The 22,100-nt window shown below is 38.8% G+C and overlaps 1 protein-coding gene across 1 annotated transcript in view; it reads right to left on the reverse strand.

The window, feature by feature from the left end:
• Positions 1 to 634: 634 nt before the first annotated feature.
• PCNX (pecanex homolog (Drosophila)) overlaps positions 635 to 22,100 on the reverse strand; it is a 324,383-nt gene continuing 302,917 nt past the window's right edge. Inside the window, exons 31-36 of the mRNA XM_006865614.1 lie at positions 14,699 to 14,929; positions 12,791 to 13,065; positions 10,898 to 11,103; positions 3,952 to 4,388; positions 3,418 to 3,558; positions 635 to 981 (exon numbers count right to left, since the gene is read on the reverse strand). Of these exons, the coding sequence (XP_006865676.1) occupies positions 841 to 981; positions 3,418 to 3,558; positions 3,952 to 4,388; positions 10,898 to 11,103; positions 12,791 to 13,065; positions 14,699 to 14,929 (1,431 nt within the window). The 3' untranslated portion in view covers positions 635 to 840. The remainder of the gene's footprint in view (positions 982 to 3,417; positions 3,559 to 3,951; positions 4,389 to 10,897; positions 11,104 to 12,790; positions 13,066 to 14,698; positions 14,930 to 22,100) is intronic.

The raw sequence follows: 22,100 nt of genomic DNA on the forward strand, positions 1-22,100 counted from the left end.
ATCTGAGCAGATCTGCAGTGTGGACACCAGACCAAGTCACTGATCATGAGCAGTGAAGCTATGTCTATCTTGAGACTTACTACTCATCTTAATGAAAGCATCCAAGGAACTCGCATGGACACAGATCAAAACACAAGAATGAGCAACACATGTCCTGCTACCTATCTTTACATAGGAAGGGAAGAGAAGGGGTTAATTCCAAAGGCAATTTAAATAACGGTACTTTATTTTCATATATAAATAAATGTTCTGAGCAATCTCAGACTTTAGTGCATTGCTGTAAAAAATTAGTGCAGTTTTCTTTTTCATTAAAGATTTTAGCGCTCAAGGAATAAGATATATTCTATGTCTTTTCGTAGTCTCTTTCGTGTACATTTAACGTTTATACTGTAATATATCAAACTGAAGGTTTGTACACTGGTTTGCTTTTTAAAATTAAGGTCAATGGATTTTATGTTCTATGACAAAACATGGCAAGTATTTTTGGCAAAGAAATTAGAAAAATAGGAGATCACAGTTTAGAAATGAAGTTTGTTGATTTAAAGCATGGGCAATGCATAGGAAAAACCTTTCTTAATGTATTTTAACAGAACTGCATCCTTCATGCTAAATGTTTTCTCAGTAGCTAACTTAAAAAAAAATATTTCTGCTTTATTTGGGGATGAAGACAGTGACAGAAGTCATGGTGAAGGGTGAAGGAGAGGCGCTTTCCCAAGCCCACTCTATTTCCAAGTCTCTCCCACATCAGATCAAAGTGATGCCTGCTGGCATCTTCTGCTCTCTCCTCTTTCTTCCTGTCTTGGAATTCAGAGGGAAATAATGTAGTTATAAAATACTTGCTCACACTTCAGCTCCAAGTTCTAGTACCCCAGTTTCAATTACAGTCACATATTTATCATCAATCTGGACCAGCAGTACTGTCTTGTCGATGTGGGATCTAGTACCTGGATCTCTGCTGCAAGGCACCCATCGGTGAATCACCTAATGATTTAGAATAAAGTAAGTTAGTGGCAGAGACCTTTAATATACTCACAAACTCTCAGACCTCATTTAGGATTAGCAGTGGGTACAAGGAAGCACAACTGGAAGGTTGATTAGTATTAACCCAAAGAGCACTTTTTAAAGTCAAACTCACTAAAGCTGAGTTTTTAAAAAAATCCTGTTAAAAATTGTATAGAAAACCTAAATGAGGAAAAGTGGGGTTGGTGGGAGAGGAGTTGATAACTTATTCCCGTAAAGTCAAAATGGATTTATACGTAACAAGCAGAGCAGAACAGAATCTCCAAAATATAAAACTGGACATTCATTCCAAAAGTCTACTGACTTCAGAATCTATTCATCATTAGAATAACAATCTAATACTAAAAATATAAATTATTACTTGCCCTGTAAATCCCTTCTTTATATATATGTTAGGAATATAAACATATTTAAAATGAACATAAAAACCTTCCTTGTAGGCATTTATGGTGGTGGTGGTGGTTTTGTGCCGTGGAGTCGGTTCCGACTCATAGTGACACTGTACAGGGTTTCTGAGGCTGTAAATCTTTATGGGAGCAGAAAGCCTCATCTTTTCCCCATGGAACTGCTGGTAGTTTTGAACTGCTGACCTTGAGTTTAGCAGCCCAACTTGTAACCACTACTCTACCAGAGCTCCTTTGTAGGCATTTACAGGTGCTGTTAATTCATGTATTAAAAACTAAAGATTCTTTATCTGGATAGTGGGGGAAAGAGAAGAGGGGAAGTGGGAAGTAAAATCTTGCTTGCATTTATACTAAAAGATTTCTCTAAGGACAAATGTATTTGCTAGGTGCATCTGATAAGAAGTAACCTACCCTTGTTATTTCCACGTGATTGCCACAGACTTTTCTTTTTGGGACTCATGCTACCTGGGAGCACATCTTTGCATGTCAAGCATTTCTAAACTTTCTGATAACAGAAATGTTTTTTTTTTCTGTCCAATATGGTAAGCACATGTGGCTAGTGGGTCTAAGGAAATGAAGTGCAAATTTTATTTAAATTTAAATAGCCTTATGTGGCTAAAGACTACCTTACTGAACAGCACAGGGTTTAGGGACTCATATCCAGTGGCTTAATTTCCAGACTTCGACATATCTAAAGGAATAATCAAAAGTTATTCATCCATGTGAATTCAATGGTGTCAAGACACTGGACAATTTTTACACTTTTGTTTGTAAGACAGAGTATTTGAGAATGTAAGGGAGCTTTTTCACCCATTCTTCAGGTGGATAAGGGCAAAGTAAGTGAAATTCAGGACTATCAAAATTTGGTTTCAATAAAGTAACAGTGATTTGTGAAGAGGGGTAACACTTTCTTTAGCAAAGGGAGTCACACTGGGCGTAATCATCTCTTCTACATGGAGGGCTAGTGTTCACTGTAGGGGATATAAACTAGTGAGAATAATAATGATGAATCTTGAAGACATAAGCAAAAGATACTTAGTTTAGTAATCAAAAACTAAGGCTATGTGGTTGTCACTGTTAGGTGCCATGGAGTCAGTTCTGACTCATAGCAACCCTGTTAGGGTTTCCAAGGAGAGGCTGGTGGGCTTGAAACACTGACCTTGTGGTTAGCAGTCTAGTTCTTATCCTACACCACCATACCAGAGGCTACAGCTATGTAATAATAATTTCTGAAAACCGATTTTAAAAAAACAAACTAAAAACGAAGGCCAATATGAAACTGATTTGAGAATAAGTATGAAGGGGCTAAAAAGAGTTTGTGGAAAAACTGAATTACAAAATAATGACATTTTTCCATGAACTCTTTGAAGCCCTGGTGGTGCAGTGGTTAAGAGTTTCGCTGCAAACCAAAAGGACAGTGATTGGAATCCACCATTTGTTCCGAGGGATAAAGACACGGCAGTTTACTTCTGTAAAGATTTAGTCTTGGAAACCCTATGGAGCAGTTCTACTCTGTCCTATTGCTGTGACTGATAAGTGATGTCCAGTCGGTTCTAACTCACAGAAACCCTATATAGGGTTTCTGAAGAGCAGTTGGTGAGCTTTAACTGCCGAGCTTGCGGCTCTAACTAACCTTGAGGTCCAGTGCTTACCCTATAGCGCCACACTAGGACTCCACTCTGACCTACAGGGTGACTGAGAGTTGAAATCACTTCAGTGGCAGGAGGTGTGGTTTGGTTTTATGTATAAATTCATGGGGAATTCAATTTATATATATTTGGAGTTAGTTCTCAAGTTTTATCAACTTTAATCCTAGCCTTCCCTATTTAAAAAAAGACCTGTTTATTTTAAAAAGTCACATTGTTATAAACGTATAGACTCAATGGGCACAAGGCAGCAACATACATGAATGATCTAAATTCATGCTTATAAGTGGGTCACATTTTATAAGGACGTCAGAGGACCAGGCAGCTGACTTCCTAAGAGAACTTACATGGCCTTCCATGCCTTCCTGAGGACTCCAGTCTTTCCAGCTGTTTCGCCCAGCTTTTAACCGAATTCCTTCGTCGGGCCACTGCAGCTCTTTCCTTTTTGACAGGTTGATTCCATCCAGAATTTGACTGGGATCCACAATCTATATTGCACATAAATATGGGCCACATTATTTTTTATGATAATCAAGAACCATTCAATTATGAACAAAATTTCTTATGATTACTTCATAGGACTCTGTGTCTTAAGTTCTCCACTATCTATAGGGAATAAAAAAAAATCTAAAGAGCCCCCTCCTCTCCCAAATTCTAGTCTATTGGTAGACCTTATTGCAGTGGTCATGTGACAATAGCTGAATAAGGAACAAATACCACTCGTGTAGAACCTACTTGCTTTTGATTTTTAAGCTGGCGGAAACTTTGTTTTCAACATTCAAAGTGTTCAGTTCTTCAAGAACCCTTATTCCATAAGCAACAGAAATGAAAACAAATGGCACACCAGAACCAGTACAGGAAGACTTCTGGGGTTTACTCACTTGGACTCTGTAAATCACTTCCCCCTTTTTGGCATGTGAATTATTGGCAGGACTGTTGCCTGGCTGTGCATCAGTGGCACCATTCTGACCTCCATCTGTCCCAAGAAAGCCCACAAGAGCATGGTGTTTGCAGGCTGGGATGCTTTGGCTGGAGCTGCTGGAAGAAGGTAGGCCGTGCTGCACACAGGCCATGCCACTCTGTCCGCAGGGTTCCATCTGGTTCACCATGGAGAGGCGGGACTGGATGGATGAAGGTAAGTTTCGAAGTGATATCTGACTGGTGGAAGAGCGCCGGCAAGGCACAAATCCAGTAGTGGACATCCGGAGAGATGAATGCCGGCTACTATAGCAGTAAGAGGACTGGCTGGCTACCGAGGCTCGCGCAGGGGACTGTCTGACCAGACTTGACTGGACAGAGTGAGAGCTGTGGCTAGTGCCTAGAGATGGAGAAATAACAACAGCACATGCTCACTGTAAGTGGGATGCTTCCAATATGAGTCTGAGACTTTCACCCTTAAGCAATTTCTTAGTGAATTTATAAAAGATAGCATTTATATTGAAAACTTTTACTCAGGGTCGCTGTGAGTCGAAATCCACTCAACAACATTTAACAACAACAACAATTATTTAATTATGTACATGCTTCATTTGTAAGTACATTAAATTTCTGGTAACCTGTTTTTGTTCTAAAGTAATTTTTTATTGTATTTTCAATGCAACTTTATGTAGTAAATCAGGCTCCCATTCAACAACAATACTTACAAGTTCTGAGATGCTGTTTACGTTTCCCACAAAGTGTTAACATTCTCATTAATTCATTTCTGGATGTTCTGCTTCTAGTAATCTGGTTTCTCTGTCCCCTTCTCTTTAATTTAATTAACTTTAAGCTTTAAAGTTACTGTTGTCAATTTGGTTATACCCAAAACCTTTTAAAGCTGTGAAAAAGTAATACATACCTGAAACTTTACTCCTTATATTTTATAATATAATTTTTATTTGGTGAAGCTTTTTAAAAATTTACATCTCAGGGCACAAGAAAATACTAATCAAGTAATTTACAGCAAACATCAGAACTTACGTTTGAAATAATTCCTAAATTATCTTTCATAGGAATATTAAAAAATAAACAAGACTACCTCTTTTAAAAAATCCTGAAAGCAGCTCATGAAAAATCAAAAGTTACCTACAAAGAAGAATCAGTATGACTCAACTCTGATTTCTCAACAATAATCATGCAAGTAAAAAGGCAACAGGATGACATACATAAGACTGAAAGAAAAATACTGCCTACCAAAAGTCATATATCCAGAAAAATTGTCACTCAAATACAATGGTGGAATTAGGGTATTTCCATATATAAAGAAATGAAAGGAATTTGTAAAAATGAGACCAACTTGACAAAAAGTACTAAATGGAGTTCTTTGAACAAAGAACCAACAGCTAACAACAACCTAAGATTAACATATGTGACTACACCAACCAGAAGGCAACCCAGACACAGAAGTATCCAAAGTAAAACAAAATTACAAGACTGTAAACAGGGAACCAGAGATATCAATCTATAAACGGAAACGTTGGGGAAAAAAAAAAAGGCGAGGGGGAGGGGAGGAATAGTGCAGTTAAAGAAACTCCAAATGGAGATGAAATTAAGTGCATTTCAAGATAGAACAGACTGTTTTTAAACTTGGGAAGAAATTAATAACATACAGATATCAAAGAAAATAAACCTGCCTCTCAAAACAAAAAGGAAAATCATAAAAATTTAGCAAACATTAAAATAACAGTAATGAAGAAATTGACAAGAAAATGCACAACAAAATGAACACAGCACAGAGAATTATGTGGAACAAAAAACCCAGCAGTACCACAAAAAAAACACATATACAGCTAATTGACAGCAATCAATTCACGATGGTGATGGTGGTGGTGGTGGTAATGGTGTGCCATGGAGTCAGTTCTGACTCACAGTGACCCTGCATAGGGTTTCCGAGGCTGTAAATCTTTATGGGAGCAGAATACCTCATCTTTCTCCCATGGAACAGCTGGTAGTTTCAAACTACTGACCTTAAGGTTAGCAGCCCAATTCGTAACCATACCTATCAATAAATACACTGAATGTAAATGGATTAAATGTTCTAGTCAAGAGACAGATTAGTAGAATGGATAAGAAAACAGGACCCATCAACATGTTGTCTACAATAGGCACACCTTACACACAAAGACAAAAATAGACTTAAAATCAAGGGATTGAAAAAAAAAATCAATCTAATGGCAATCAAAAAAGAAAAGGAGTGTCAATATTAGTCTATGATAAAACAGACTTTAAGGCAAAAATCAGCAGAAGAGACAAAGAAGGATATTACATAATGATGAAAGGGTCAATTGAATAAGTGAACATGGTCACAATAAATCTCTATGCATCCAATGAAAGAGCCTCAAAAGAAACAAATCAAACTCTAACAGAACTGAAGAGAGAAACAGACAATTCTACAATAATAGGAGATTTAATTCCACCACTTTCAATGAAGGACAGAGTAACTAGAAAGAAGCTCAACAAAGACATAGAACTCAACAACACAATCAGCCAACTTGACTTCGGACATACAGAGCACTCAACCCAACAAAAGCACAACATACATTCTTTTCTAGTTCAGCATTGATGTTTCTGTTGTGAAGTGCCGTTGAGTCAGTTCCGACTCATAGAGACCCTGTAGTGTTTCTGAGGAGCAGCTGGTGAGCTTGAAGCGCCGACTTTGTGGTTCAAACCGACCTTGTAGTCCAGCGCATTAACCCGCACTGCCACACAAAGTTAAAAAAAAAACCCAAACAAACCCCAGAACAGAGGGTTATGGAAAGACTGGAACCCTCATATACTGCTGACAGGACTGTGAAATGGGCAAAGACTGTGAAAATCAGGATGGAGCTTCCTCAAAAAGTTGGAAACTGAAATGTCATTTGACCCAGCAATCCCTCTACTTGGTATATATCCTAGAGAAATTAGACCCATGACAGAAATAGATATATGCATACCCGCACTGCAGTATAATTCAAATTAGTAAAAAGAAATAATCTAAATACCCATTAATGGAAGGACAGGTAAACATACGTTAGTACACATATACAATGAAATACTACACAACATAAAAGAATAATGACAAATCTGTGAAGTGCTTCATAACATGGATCAATCTGGAAGACATTATGCTGAGTGAAATTACTTAATCATAAGAGGTCAATATTGTATGAGACCAATACTGTAAAAAGTCAAGAAAAGACTTCCAAACTTAAACATTCTTTGATGGTTACCAGGGGTGAGAGGGCAAGAGAAGGCAACAGAAGTACATACAGTTATATATGCAATCTTGCAATAACAGTGATCTATAGGTGATGTTGTTAGGTGCCATTGAATTGGTACTGACTCATAGCAACCTTATGTACAACAGAACAAAACATTGCCTGGTTCTATGCCAGCTTCACAATTGTTGCTATATTTGAGCCCATTGCTGCTGCCACTGTGTCAATTCATCTCGTTTGGAGTCTTCCTCTTTTTCACTGATCCTCCACTTTACTAGGCAGACCTACAGGTAGATGTGTGGGTATACACTCAGACTGATCGTAGGAGATAGAGTGAGAGAATAACCAGGGATCTATATAGAGATTAGTGAACATTTGTACATGGCTATGTACCTTTGCTGTAAATATATTGGTGAATGTGGTGGAACATATAGGTGGTAAAAATATGTAAGTTTCTTGGACATTACCAAACACCTTGAGGAAATGAATTGCTGGCCCAAGGGGCTCAGGACCATAGTCTCTGGGAGCATCATGGTCAATTGGCATAATGTAGTTTACAAAGACAATGTTTTTTTTTTAACCCACTGTCCTTTAAACTCCTACCCAACAACTTTTTCCTGATGGGTCTGGGTAAGATGAGGTAGGAGAAGATGCTGATTTGTTGTTGTTGATAGGTGCCATCGAGCTGATACCGACTCATAGCAACCTTATGCATAGCACAACAAAACACTGCCCAATCCTGGGCCAACATCACTATTGTTGCTACGCTTGAGCCCACTGATGCTGCCACTTTGCCAATCCATCTCACTGGGGGTCTTCCTCTTTTTCTCTGACCCTCCACCCTACCAAACTAAGATGTTGATGGGATGACTGAATTCAATTTTGATTGTTAACAGAGACAATTGAGATCATAAAAACTTGGAGCTCTAACATGTATAAAATGAATCATTTCAGAAACAGGAATGGGAGATCTCACAACCATCAGAGAACAGCCAGGAGTGGAGTGCATGCATCCTTTGGACTCTGAGATCTCTGCACAGTGAACCTTCTCCACCCAGGGATACACAGCTGTGACAACACAGAAGAACAGGGGAGTGGCAGAGCAGTAGCAGCAGAAACAAGAGCCAGAACACCAGGCAGAGTGGTGGGCTTCCCAGCTCATGGAGCAAGTAAAGTTGAGTGGCACTTAACTAGGGGAGCTAGGTTTGCTGACACACAGAGCTATAGTCAAGTGCCTTCATGCTGAGACTTCTTATGGTAGAATAGTAGACATTTATCAGCAGCTCTAAAAGAGCTTTGTAACATGGCCAAGGCCAAGAGAGGCCTGTCTGTGGGCATGGCTGAAGCAGGCTGTCCTGACTAGAACAGCTGTGTCCTGAGCATTTCTAACCCTGAATTATAACCCATTAATTTTCCTAATAAACCCCATAACCGTGAGCATGGCATCTGAGTTCTATGTGGTTGGTCCTATTTTTTGGCATCTACATCCTACTTTGGTGAGTAGTGGCTGTAGTCTTAAACGCAACCATTGGTCTCTGTCTGGAAGAAAGAAGAGTGATGAAAATCAAAGATGACTGGACAAAATTACTCCACTGGACAAATGGACCACTTGAACATCAGTCTCCACAAACCTGAGACCAGAAGAACTAGATGGTGCCTGGCTACCACTATTAACTTCTCTGAAAAGGAACACAGTAGAGGATCCTGAATATAGTGGGAGAAAAATGTGGACTAAAACTCAATCATAATAAAGGAAGCAAGTGTAAATTGCTACAATTTGATGAACTTGACCTATACTTATGGATGTAGTAGCTCAAAATAACAACTGAGAGGGAAGGAGTCTTCAAATCAAGGATCAAGCCAAGCCTATCCCCTCTGTACACAGGGTTGATAGGGATGGGCAACACTGGCTACCTAAATGGGGGCTATAAAGAGATGAAGTAGCTGGCTTACAAGTTTTCAAGAGAGAGTTTAGATTCAGTGTGTGGGGAAAGGTAGAATTCCCACTGAACAGCTTTCATCTTGTCTAGACAGGTCTGGTGAAAGGAGATGGGGATAGGATTCATTTGGTTCTATACTGAGTAACTGTTATCATGACTAATTGCAATGATCAAAACTGTACAGGAAGAAGTTGTATAACAGACTGGGGGGAGTAGCTAACCTTACAGTCCAGGAACAGAGGACCCTAGGACCACCAAGAGAGGAGAGCATTAGTGGACCATGGGACCTTATCCAGAGAAGCAGCAACACCAGAGATGGAGGCAGAGATGAGAGAGAGACATGGAGAGAGAGACAGCAGCTGAGGACTCTAGATTCATGGAAAGAGAAAAGCTGTATGCTGGTGGCCAGGAGACTGGCTTGCAGAATGTACCCTTTTTTAAAAAAAACAACTAATATATATCTGTGTGCTATTTGTGTACATCCAAAAAAAACAACAACAGAGGGAATAGAAGCAAATACTGGTAACAGATTATGCATTGAGGGGATTGTAATCATTGTAATATCCATGTTCTCCCATGTAAATTATCACTCAATTCACAATAAAAGCTTTTTTTTTTAAATGAAAAACAAAAACAAAACACCAAAAACCCAAATAACTCAATCATAAAAACAACCAGGCTTACTGGTGGGACACAGACTGGTGGAACCTGGCCCTTAGTCACCCTCCAGGTCTGAAAATGAGTAATTTCTAGCCAAACAATAGGTCCATAAGGGGAACAATGATGCTAGTGAGAAACTCACGCCTTAGAGTAATCAACCATTTGAGATTTAGGAAAGGAGGATGGGAACATGAGACACACACGGGGGAGACTGCAGTCAATGAGATGCAACAAAATGTGTATGAATTGTCAAATGTAAAATTGATATGCTCTGTAAACCTTCATCAAATTCACAATAAACAGCTAAAAAAGAAAAAATCAACTTCTTCATACATGAACTGCAATGATTTCTTCTTAATTTTGTAATGGCATTTTAACTTTGTGATATTTCATAAAACATTTCACGTTTGGGTTATTTTATATTAAGGAACAAATTCTCTACTACAATATTATTTCTTATGGTATTACTGCCATTTCACTGCTGATAAGAGTGGATACTACATCATAATTTTCCTATTGTTGTTGTTGTTAACTACCGTCGAGTCGATTCCAACCCATAGTTACCCTGTATAGGCTTTCCAAAGAGCAGCTGGAGAGCTAGAGCCACCAAACTTGCAGTTTAAATGACTTTGCTTTCTGACGCATTAGCCCACAGCGCCACATCAGGACTCCAATTTTCCTATACAATAAGGAATTATTAGTAAATATGGATTATTAGTGATACTGGTATTGCACTGTAGGATAGGAACTGAACTACTAACCACAAGGTCAATGGTTCAAATATACTAGTTGCTCTTTGGAAATTCTACACAGGATCGCTATGAGGAAGAACATACTCAATAGCACTTAACAGCAAAAAAACGATCTATGCTAGTAAAAAGCAGGTTCTTCTGCATTCTTTAACAGTTGTTTGATATGACTCTTCAGGTTCATATTCAGGGTTACTAGGACTAAGAGTAATTAAGGTAAGAGTTACTACAAAAAGCCTGTTAGGTATACTGAAAACCTAGCTAAGAGGTTAGCACTGATCACATAGTTTTGTTTCCTGTTACCTAATGCTGGAGGATGAGCTGTGACAGGTGGATGGAGCCCTGCTCCTGATTCTTGTCCTGCGTGTCCAGTGCTTCCTTGGGACACGTTGCTGTGGGGATCATTGGCAGTGGTTGCATTGTGACTAGTGCAGGAAGTTCCACCTCCGGTATCTGAATCTTCAATATTGCCACCACTGTTACAACCAGCTCCACACCCTTTCCTTAACCTAGGAACAAAAACCACAGCAGAGAAACATGAGTCTCAAGGCTTCCTTAAGGTAGGTACTTTATCCTCTCCCCAGCTACTCTGAACAGATGATGTCACCAATACCACTCTTGAACATCTTTGAGGTATAAACAATACTAGGAATCAGTATTGCTATGTTTTCAAACAATGACCTAAGAACTATAGAATTCTTGCCCAGGTCTTTTCTAAGTTTCTGAAAGATGCAACCACGGAGCCCTAATTCACTTATATTGTTATGGTTCTGCACTTGGAGAAAGATACTAAAATTACTTTTTCACTTTACTTTTATTTTTTAATCTCTATGTAGGATGACCAATTATCCCAGTTTCTCATAACTGTCCCAGTTTGACATTGAAAGTTCCATGTACCAAAAAAGTCCTTAGTCAACAAACTCTTCAGGACAGTTGGGTATCCAGTCTCTATACTATTTTCTTAAAGAGCAATAACTTAATCTTCTCAAGGTAATTCCAACGTAATAGATATCTTTTTGAAAAGAAAATGCTTTGAACACAACTCTTCTGTTTAAGGGGAACTGATGCTAAAATGGTGAAGCTTTGCTTATTATGTGTTGGGTATTCCCAGGCAGACGTGGCATGTAGGATCAGCACTGGAAGGTGGTGGTTCAAACCTGCCAGCTGCTCCACAGAAACCCTATACAGGGTCGCTAAGATTTTCTGATTTGGAACCGACTCAATGGCACTTAGCAGCAACAACATTTAAGAGAGCTAATTGCTCTCATCATTAGGTCTGATAACTCTAACAAGATTCTGACTTTTCTCATTTCTCATGGTTTCTATTTTAAGAATCTGAAAAATTCTCAGGAAAAAAACAATTTTCTGTGGTTTTTCATCACTATCCACCAAACCATGATGTTCCTACACAATATAAAAAGCAGAGAAAAAAATTCATGCGCATACTTTAAACACTATCTATTTGTGACTGGGGTGATGAATGAACTGCTAAGAGGACAGTAGTATCACTGCATGATACAGCAAGGAGATTCAGTAAGCATAGAGCGCTACAACAAAGTGATAAAATAGGAGGAAGTAATCCACTCTGACAAGTTTCTTGTTTTTCTCTTAACTTGCTCTGTTTGTTGGCTCATGTACTCAGGCCAAAAAGCGAAGAAGAGTAAAGCACTCACAATCAGCTACTGGTCACTATTAAATACCTACCAGTTACAATATCATGATTTTTCAGCCTAGTAATCAAAAAGCAACCCTGGTATAGTAGTGGATTACGCGCTGGGCTGCTAACCATACAATCAAAAGTTCGCATCCACTGGCTGCTCCACAGGAGAAAGATGCGGTTTTAAGCTCCCATAAAGACTGACAGCCTCAGAAACCCTATACGGGATCTCTAGGAGTCGGAACCAATTCCACAGTACACAGCAGCAGCAGCAGCAGTAATCAAAACAAAGTTTTAAAAAAGTAAACAAAAAGGAACTATTTAAAATTCTACCAAATGCTAGAGCAATGGTTCCTACAGAGTTGTGCATTAGATTTATTTAAGTCTGAAGATAAAATGCACAGGCTCTACTTCCTGAAATCAGATGTGGTAGGTTTATAATGTGACACAGCATTGGTGGTCTTTCTATGAGTGAATGCACACCACCTGGATTAAGGTCAGGATATAACACCAACAAGAACTGCAATCCTATGGGTCACCTGTGCCAGGTGGATACGATGAAGCTTCTGATGTTTCCCAAGCTGATAGGTCCCCCAAGAATTTCTTTAAGCTGTTCATGGCTGTCAGAGTAAGAAGTTGTCAGGGGTGAGACAAAGATTGGGTAGCCAATAGGTTGATCACAAGATGAGTTTATCATGTTTCTCAGAGCTTGCTTTGCATTTTGGATGCTACCTCTTTCTGGGTTACGGTTACGTAGGAAAACAAGCTCCTGCTGTTGCCCTGCCCAAAGCCCTCGGACACATTCCTTGTTCACCTGAAAAGCAGAACACACAGGAATGAAGTTAAAAGGTCAAGAATAAAATTCATAGGAACAAAGACTAGAAATGGTAGGGATAAAAATTCATTTTGATAACAAGTAGGAGACAAAGATAAGCCTTTTCCTTTGTCATTATCAGGTTGTTAGATAGTAAGTGCCCACAAGGCTCTTTCCTTCACTCTGCTGTAGAATATTAATTAAATCTGTGAGCTCATATTATTTTTCAAATGGGAGAAGCACTACATTTTTGTAATTTAGCCAATAGATATTTTTGATAGAAATTAGGGTAGCAAATATTTATACTTGAAACAAGGCTTTTGACATTTATGGGTTGATTATATGACAAAGATTAAAAAGTAGGCCATTCCCCCTGAATAGTTTTCATCTTGTCTAGATGGGTTTGGCAAAAGGAGATGAGGACAGGATTCTTTTGATTCAACAGTGAGTAATTGTTATCATGACTACTTGTAATGGTCACAGCTGTAAAGGTAGAAGTTTTATAACACAAAGCGGGGAGCAGTTACTCTTACATTCCAGGAACATCTTATGTTAGAAATCTTACATTCTAGGACCATCAAGGGAGCATGAGTGGAATGTGGGACCCTAACCAGAGAAGCAGAAATACCAGAGATGGAGGCAGAGGTGATGGCATAGACTCATGGAAAGAGAACAGCTGTGTGCTGGAGGCCAGGAGGCTGGCTTACCCTTTGGTTATTTAAACGATGATATATTGCTGAGTTTTTTGTGTACATCAAAAAAAAAAAAAACCCAACAAAAAACAGAGGGAGTGGAAGCAACTACTATTAACTGATGATGCATGGAGGGGATTATAATCATTGCAATGAAACAAAATACGATTGAGTGCAAAACCAATGTTCTCCCATGTAAACTATTACTCAATTTATAATAAAAGCTTTTTTTTTTTTTTTTAAAAAAAAAAAAGAGAGACTATTACAACTACTAAAGAAAAATGATTAAAAGTTCAGAGAGCAGTGGGGTATGTGTGTAAAATCTGAGATGTTTAAACAGCAGCAGTGGCAATAAGCAAACAGGAAAGTGAAGAGTGAACCACTAATTAGCATGAGCTCTGGAAGAACCTTGCAACCTAAGAATCACGTCATACTAGCAATACTGTAAGATGAGCTGCTGCCTAGATCTCCTATATACTGGAGAGCACACTGCCATATAATGCATCAAAGACTGCCAAAATTGAGAGAAGCAAAATTTCTAAGGCCTTACGGTATATGAGAAAAGTTCAGAATAAATTACTACTGGAAGAAGCCAAATTAGATGCTTCTAAACTACAAACCTAAGGAGCTCTGGTAGCGTGGTGGTTACGAATTGGGCTGAGAACCTTAAGGTCAGCAGTTCGAAACTACCAGCTGTTCCACAGGCGAAAGATGAGTCGTTCTGCTCCCGTTAAGATTTACAGCTTCAGAAACCCTATGCAGGGTCGCTAAGAGTCAGAACTGACTCCACGGCACATAACAACAACAACAACAAACAATGAACATCAATGTAGTATGTATGGTCATTATTTTCAGTAAAAACATTTAGTCACTTTTTAAGTTTGTATCAAGTTATGTAAACTCCACTTTTGCAGACACAGACAAAGGCCTCAGGAACGTACTTTAATGACTCTGAAGCTAAGGTAGCGTCTGTTGAGCATGATGATTTTATATTCATTGGTGCCATCATCCATGACATGCCGCAGAGCAAGCAAGGAAGGAGAGTTGGCGAGGACTGCACTCCGCCATGCAGGATCCCCTTCATGAGCTATTACGAGGTTTTTTTCATGAGACACAATGGCTTCATAGAGGACAGTGGGGTCGTCGTACTCATCTGGAGAAGTAAAGTGATCCTAAACACAAAAAAATAAGCACCGTTTTTAGGAAGCAGAGAACGACTTACAGGATGATTAAAACTTTCAGTTACTAAATGAAAAGTCTTAAACTGGGCTAATATGAATATTTCACACATGCTAACATTACTAGAGACAAATGACAGATCAGCAACCCTAACCAGGACGGAACTCTCTCCTCACTACTGTCGTAACTATACCTGTACATTCCTCAGTCCACCCTACTCTCCTCTAAGGTTTAGATAAACATAGATCTTGTTTAAGTCTTATACATCATGGCTTTTTCTTATTCAAGTTGGTTTTTCGTATCTTCCTTCTCACTCACACACACACAGTTGCTGTTGTTAAGTGTCAATGAGTCAGTATTCAATTCATAGAAACCATGTATAGGGTTTTCCAAGGAGCTGCTATGAGTTTGAACCACTGACCCTGAGGTTCAAACTGACTGTGCTCTAGACATGATTCCATTTTATCCTGTTTCTCACCTAATCATCTAAGGATGGTTTAGGGTACTAGTCTTATAGGAAGAAGCTCTAGGTGGTACATATGGTTAACGTATTTTCTTCTAATGGAAAGTTGGTGGTTTGAGTTTGCCCAGAAGTGCCTGGGAAGAATGGCACGGAAATCCATTTCTAAACAATCAGCCACTGAAATACCTATGTAGCACAGTTCTACTATGACACACATGAAGTTCCATGAATTGAACTAAATTGAACCGATGACACCTGGCAGTCCCAAACGAACCTACTAAGGTCTTTCCTGAAATATCTCTTGTTCATTTGACAAGTATTTATTAAACATCTTCCATGGACAGACATCTGTAGCAGGTTGTATGAAGAAAATAAGAGAGTACATGAAATATATTCCCTTTGTTGTTGCTGGTGTTAAGTGCCGTCAAGTCAGTTTCTACTCAAAGCCACACTATAATGTTTCTGAGGAGCGGCTGTTGGGTTTGAACCACCGACCCTGTGGTTAGCAGTCCAGTGCTTATTCTACAGTGAAATAGGTGCTAATCAACTGCTTTTGTTATTAGTCAGGCTACTACTAACTAAGTTAGCCTCAACAGCAGGCTATTAGTAACTGTTACACATGGATTTTCACTGCGTCGTGGTTGGTACCTGTAATCCCTGCATTGTTTGAGGGCCAACTGTACATTATACATCTACCCTTCTTACCTTTCTTTAAAAATACCTTTCTTTCCTAACCAGCAGATGTTGAGATGTCATATGGTATGTTCTCTACTAGTAAATCGTTACCTTTGCAAAGGAATGTCATTTTTTAATGTAGTAGTACTAGTACGGTTATTTGAATGAAAAACAAAACTCAAGACACAAGAAATAATCATCTTCCTAAAATGGACAAAAAGATGAAAATAATTAGGCATGGAAAAATGGGAGAATGTTTAATCCTGTTCTGATTTCTTTCTTTACACTGGGTGTAAGAGGGTTGAATGAATATGTAAGATTCTATGTACATCAGTGTAGCACTTTTTAATGACAAAATATTTTAAATAAGCAGAATGCCCATGAACAAGAAAATGGTTGAATAAACTATGATAAAAATTATGGACTCTGGAATACTTAACTCATTAAAATGTATGAGGTACCTTATATATACTGAGGGAAGATGTCCGGGTTATACTGAATGAAAGAACAAAAAGCAAGCATTGCAGATCCGTTTTGTGTAGCACAAGTAAGTTTTCAAAAAAAAAGTTACTGATATACATAAGTGGAAATATATGCATGAACTTGGGGGAGAAACCAGAAAAGGTATGCATCAAATTACTGTCAGTGATGAAACAGGGCGGTGGAAAGCTGATTAGTTTTAGGTAGTTTATTTTCCCACTATTTCCAGAAAATAAAAAGAAATAATGATCCCGTTCTTCTGGAAAAAGTTTCTAGATGCATTTTAGAAACATACTTTTGAAGTTACAAGCAGACACACAGGACATAATATTTTTCAAAAACAGTGGAGTGTGTTCATTAAGCAAACATTTATTGGCCAACAAGTACTGTGCTAAACAATTAAGAAATAAGGATTAGTAAGAAATTATTCCTGTCCTCAAAGAGATTACAGACCATAAAGCTTTCATTACACATCATTTGTAAACTGGCTTTTCACTGATTGGTTTAGTTCATCTCTAACAATCATGTGATTTCTCAAAGGAAAGGAAAAAAAGCAGAAGAGATGCTTTACAAAATGATTCAAAATAAGACAAGAGAAAACACAGGGAAAAAAAGCAATTTGCTAAATTCCTCCGAGTTCTGCTTAATTTTCATCTACAAAATGGGACTTCAGTTTAACTCTCTGGGTTGGCATGATATAATGTGATCATCAAAGCACTTCATACAACTGTAAATGTTGTATGAAAATAACAGTCTTAATTTCCAAAATGCAAGGACATACAATAATGTGCTTCAGACTGATATACTTTAGATATAAAATCTAAAGAAACTCATCAAATTTACATAGAATGCTTCCATATCAAATTATAATTAATTTACGGTATGTTGAGGATAGACAGAGGTAAAGGAAAGGAAAACACAAAACCTAAATTTAAAGTGTTAAAAACTTACCATCAGAGATTATATATGAAAGGCAAAAGGATAATAGAAAGTTTATATTTACAGTTCTCTCAGACTCAGAACATAATCTTTTTTTAAAGTTAAATTTGAGGTATAATTTGCATATAATAAACTGCACTTACGTTAAAATTGCACGCCTATATAACCACTGCCATAATCTAATAGAGAACATGTCCAGCACTCCAAAACATTCCTTCCTGCCCTTTGACATCAATCTCCACACACTGCTCCACGCTACTACTGATCTACCTTGTCACTATTAGTTCTTCTTGTTTAAAAATTTATATAAGTAAAAGCATACAGCATGTATCCTTCATCTGCACTGGTTCTGTATTCTAGGATTAAAAATATCTGGGGTGGAGTGGTATAGAGGGAGGAGGAGCAGCAATGTCTCAAAGGCCTTTTACATATAGCACTAACATTGTTTTAGGTATTGTAAGTGAGCTAGAGACAATTTAGAGGATACAGGGGGATGTGCATAGAGGGACCTGAGCATTTTGAGGATTTTGGTATACAGGGAGAGGGTGTGGAATATGGTCCTAGGCATAGTAAGGGATGATTGGTCTGTCTTTATGTTTGGCTTGTATTGATCTACCTGTCTGAGATTCATTCATGTGCTATAGAACAATAGCTGGTTTCTTTTCATTGCTGAGTACTATATCACATATGTTCAGTTGATGGGCATTAGAGCTGTTTCTAGACAGGAACTGCTTTGAACACTTGTGTGCAAGTTTTTGGGTGAACATATGCTTCAATTCTCTTGGATAAATATTTAAGAGTGGCATTGCTGCATCCTACGGCAAGTATTTGCATAGCTTTTCTTTTAATACTCAAGTCTACTATTCACTTTTATGGATCTGTCTTTTCCAGGAGTGAGAGTTCCTCATCCACAGTCAAATGTCCAGCTCAAAGTGATGCTCTTGCTACTCTGTAAGTCAATTTATATCCTCAACATGGGAGAAAGATGAGGCTGTCAGCTCCCCTAAAGATTTACACTCAGAAAACCTAAGGAGCAGTTCCACTGTGTCCTATAAGTCAGAATTGACTTGATGGCAGTGGGTGACTTGTTTGGGTATTTGCTACTTTGTAGGTCAATCTATATCCTCCTAGGGAGCATATCAGAATTATAGGAGGAACTTCTTCAGGTTGCCTTTATGCCTGTCTCCGCACTCCTTTCCTGCCCTATCTCCTCACTCTCCCACTGTTGCCACTGGTGTGAGTCTCAGCTAACAGTGGGAGTGTGCTGTATTCAGTGTGTTGTAGAGACTACTGGCATAGGCAATAATGCTGCAGCCCAAGAACGGATAAAGGGAATGGTCCTGGCAGCAATAGGACTTGTATGGAATGACTAGAGGCAGAGACTTAATACTGAACCCTGTGCCGGATGAGAGAGACAACATGTCAGAATGTTTGGAATAAATGAGAAGATGTCTGTCAGAAGCTGCCAGATAATTATGCCATATAAAAGAATACTTCTCTCACACAACAGATATATAATTAGAATCTTTTAAAATGTTTAGAAATTTTAGAACATTTTCATCTGAAATCATTATCTTTTTCATTTAAATTCATTACATTTTGTTTCAAGCTAGTCTAAAAAATGGAGTCCTGATGTGACACTGTAGGAGAAGCACTGGACCACAAGGTCATTTGAATTGCACTATCAGTGTTGAAATTCATCAGCTGCTCCTCAGAAACTCTCTATATAGGGTTGCTATGGGTTGGAACTGACTCTACTGCATTTAACAACAATTCTAAAACATTGGCAATTATATTTGATCCCAAATGAATATACTCCCAGTATCGGGCTGCGAACCTTAAGGTCAGCGGTTCGAAACTACCAGCCGCTCTGCGGGAGAAAGATGAGGCTTTCTACTCAAAGATTTGCACCCTCGGAAACCCTGTACAGGGTCGCTATGGGTCGGAACCGACTCGACGGCACTTAACAACAACAACAATCCTTAAGCTATATTCCATTTTCATACAGATGTTTAAATAATATAACTTTTATCAGTAATGCTATTAAAGAATTGGTTGTTGTTAAGTGTCACCGAGGCGGTTCTCACACATAGTGTCCCTGTATAGGGTTTCCAAGGAGAGGCTGGTGGGTTTGAACAACCAACCTTGTGGTTAGCAGTCCATGCTAATCCTATAGCACTTCATGGGAGTTTAACTAAACTCCAGTATTTCATATTCAAAAAGAATCAATCAGATTTGAGCACAGTAAATGCATCATAATGAGTCTTACAATCTTACATCTGATAATTATTTTCAAGTGGAATGATTAGAACAGCAGGTGCCAGTACTTAATTTAGCAACACATTCCTGAATGATCTAGGTCTTTGGAAATACCTTTTTAGGCCTCATTTTAATTTTATTAGACTCCTGGTGTGGCACTGTGGGTTCATGTGCTAGACTGCAAAGTTGGTTTGAACCTCAAGGTTTGCAGTTGAAGCTTACCAGCTGCTCTTTGGAAATACTATACAGGGTTGCTGAAACCGACTGAATGGCACTTAACACCACCACCATTAGGAGTCCTGGTATGGTACCACAGGATAAGCACTCAACCATCAGGTCAGTTTGGTATTTCAAATTCACCAGCAGTTCCTTGGAAACCGTATACAGGGTTGCTATGCATCAGGATGACTTGAAGGGACTTAACAACAACAATTAGGACTATGTAACTAATGCTAAATAAGTTTTAACTATCCTTTATGTTATGTAGCATGCTAAGAGAAACGTATGATTCTATCAGCAATCTATAACACATTTGAACTGTTTTCCTTACACTGCATTTGGAGGTGGCATTCATGTAAGAGGCCTAGTGTGGTGCTGTAAAAGTAACCACTCGGCCACAAGGTTGCTTTGAACCACAGGGTTGGCAGTTCAAACTCACCAGTTGCTCCTTAGAAACCATATCTAGGGTTTCTATGGGTTGGAATTGACTTGACAGCACTTATTAACAGCAGCAGTGGCAGCGTAGGAAAGACATAAAAAGTGCAATCACATGAAGATGAACCTGTTGCCACTGAGTCAACTCCAACTCATAGCAACCATAGAACTGCAGGATGTAAATCTTCAAGCGAGCAGACTGCCACATCATTCTCCCAGGGAGTGGATACTTGGTTCGAACCACTGACCAGTTTGTAGTTGAGTCTTTAACCACTGTCAAAGACCTTAATCTCTAGCTTGCCATGACTTAAATTCTTCATCAAGCAACTGCTCATACCAGTTATTACTCTCTAATATTATAATTCAAATTCACTATTAGAAACATTGGCTCAAGAATCCAAGAAGCTTTGACTTGCTATGAATCAATTTTTTCATCACTTCAGATCAGATTTATTTCTCAAAAGGTTCCAAAGGCGGCTAGGGTGGAGGTGCAGTTGAAGTTCGCTGTCAGCAACACCACAGAATACCAGGCAGAGCAGATTCAGGGCAGAGCTCCAAAATAAGGAACCACATAGGCAGGAATATTTAAAAAGTTCTAAGTCTTATAGCTAATGGAACTTGTAAGCAAAAGAAAGAAATCTTTTGATTCTGCCAGGCTCAGCGGCTCAGGGCCCACAATTTGGGCAAGATCAAACGGTTAAGACCAAGCGGGGGAGCAGACAGATCACAGAAAAGCGCCACGGGAACCTTGGAGCAAAAGTGGACAATATACTTGGTTGGTTTTGCTTTGTTCTGATTTTCTGTTCTTTGGTATCTGTTCACTGGACCCCCACTGTTTGCGCACCTTCATTCTGATGACTAGAGGGGGTGCCTGAGCGAGCAAACACCCCCCACCCTCACCACTGGTGAGTTCTTATGCTACGCATATGCACAGATACCATCAGCCCAAGAGTCAGCCCTGATGTTTTGTTTTTTGTTTTTTTTTAAATACGGAAAAGGCCAGAGGGAAAGAGTTTAAAAACAAAACAGGCTGAAAATTAAATTAAATCCTGAGGTACAATATAACAACCAACAGTGGCATCTTGAAATCTCTCAGGTAGCTTTGAAGGCAAGAAACTGAAAGAGGATATTAAAGTCATAAGCATATTAAGTTACAGATTTTTTTTTCTTATCTCCCTCCTCTTCCTTTTCTGCGATAATAGACTCCAGTATCCAGTCAATTTGTTGTTTTTCTTGTTTTTTGTTTTTACTGTTGCTGTTTGGCTGTTTTATGCTCCCCTTTCTAACTTTGGGAGACTATTTCTCTCCCTATATTACCCAATAAGAGACAGCAACTGCTGCCATATGGTCAAGCTGCAATCACACTCTATAAAACACCAAAATCCAGGCAAGAACCAATACCAACTACCATATACCAGGGAGGCAGACAACACCTGTGAAAGTTACTCAGAGTTAAGCAATAAGAAGAGTGAAAAGGAAAGCCCACATTCTGATCACATCTACCTGGAGGCAATCAGAAAATATAAAAAATACCAAAACACATACTCAAATTAAGTATTAAGGCCACAGATAAACACTAAACGTGTCCAAGAAGCAAAGGCAGATGACCGTGCACATGTCCAGAAACAAGATAAAATGTCTGAGACAAATGACCAAGAGGTAGAACTGCATTCCATTCTGGAAGGAGGGCAGGC

This window comes from Chrysochloris asiatica, unplaced genomic scaffold (assembly GCF_000296735.1).
Source record: "Chrysochloris asiatica unplaced genomic scaffold, ChrAsi1.0 scaffold00079, whole genome shotgun sequence".
Taxonomy (NCBI): domain Eukaryota; kingdom Metazoa; phylum Chordata; class Mammalia; order Afrosoricida; family Chrysochloridae; genus Chrysochloris; species Chrysochloris asiatica.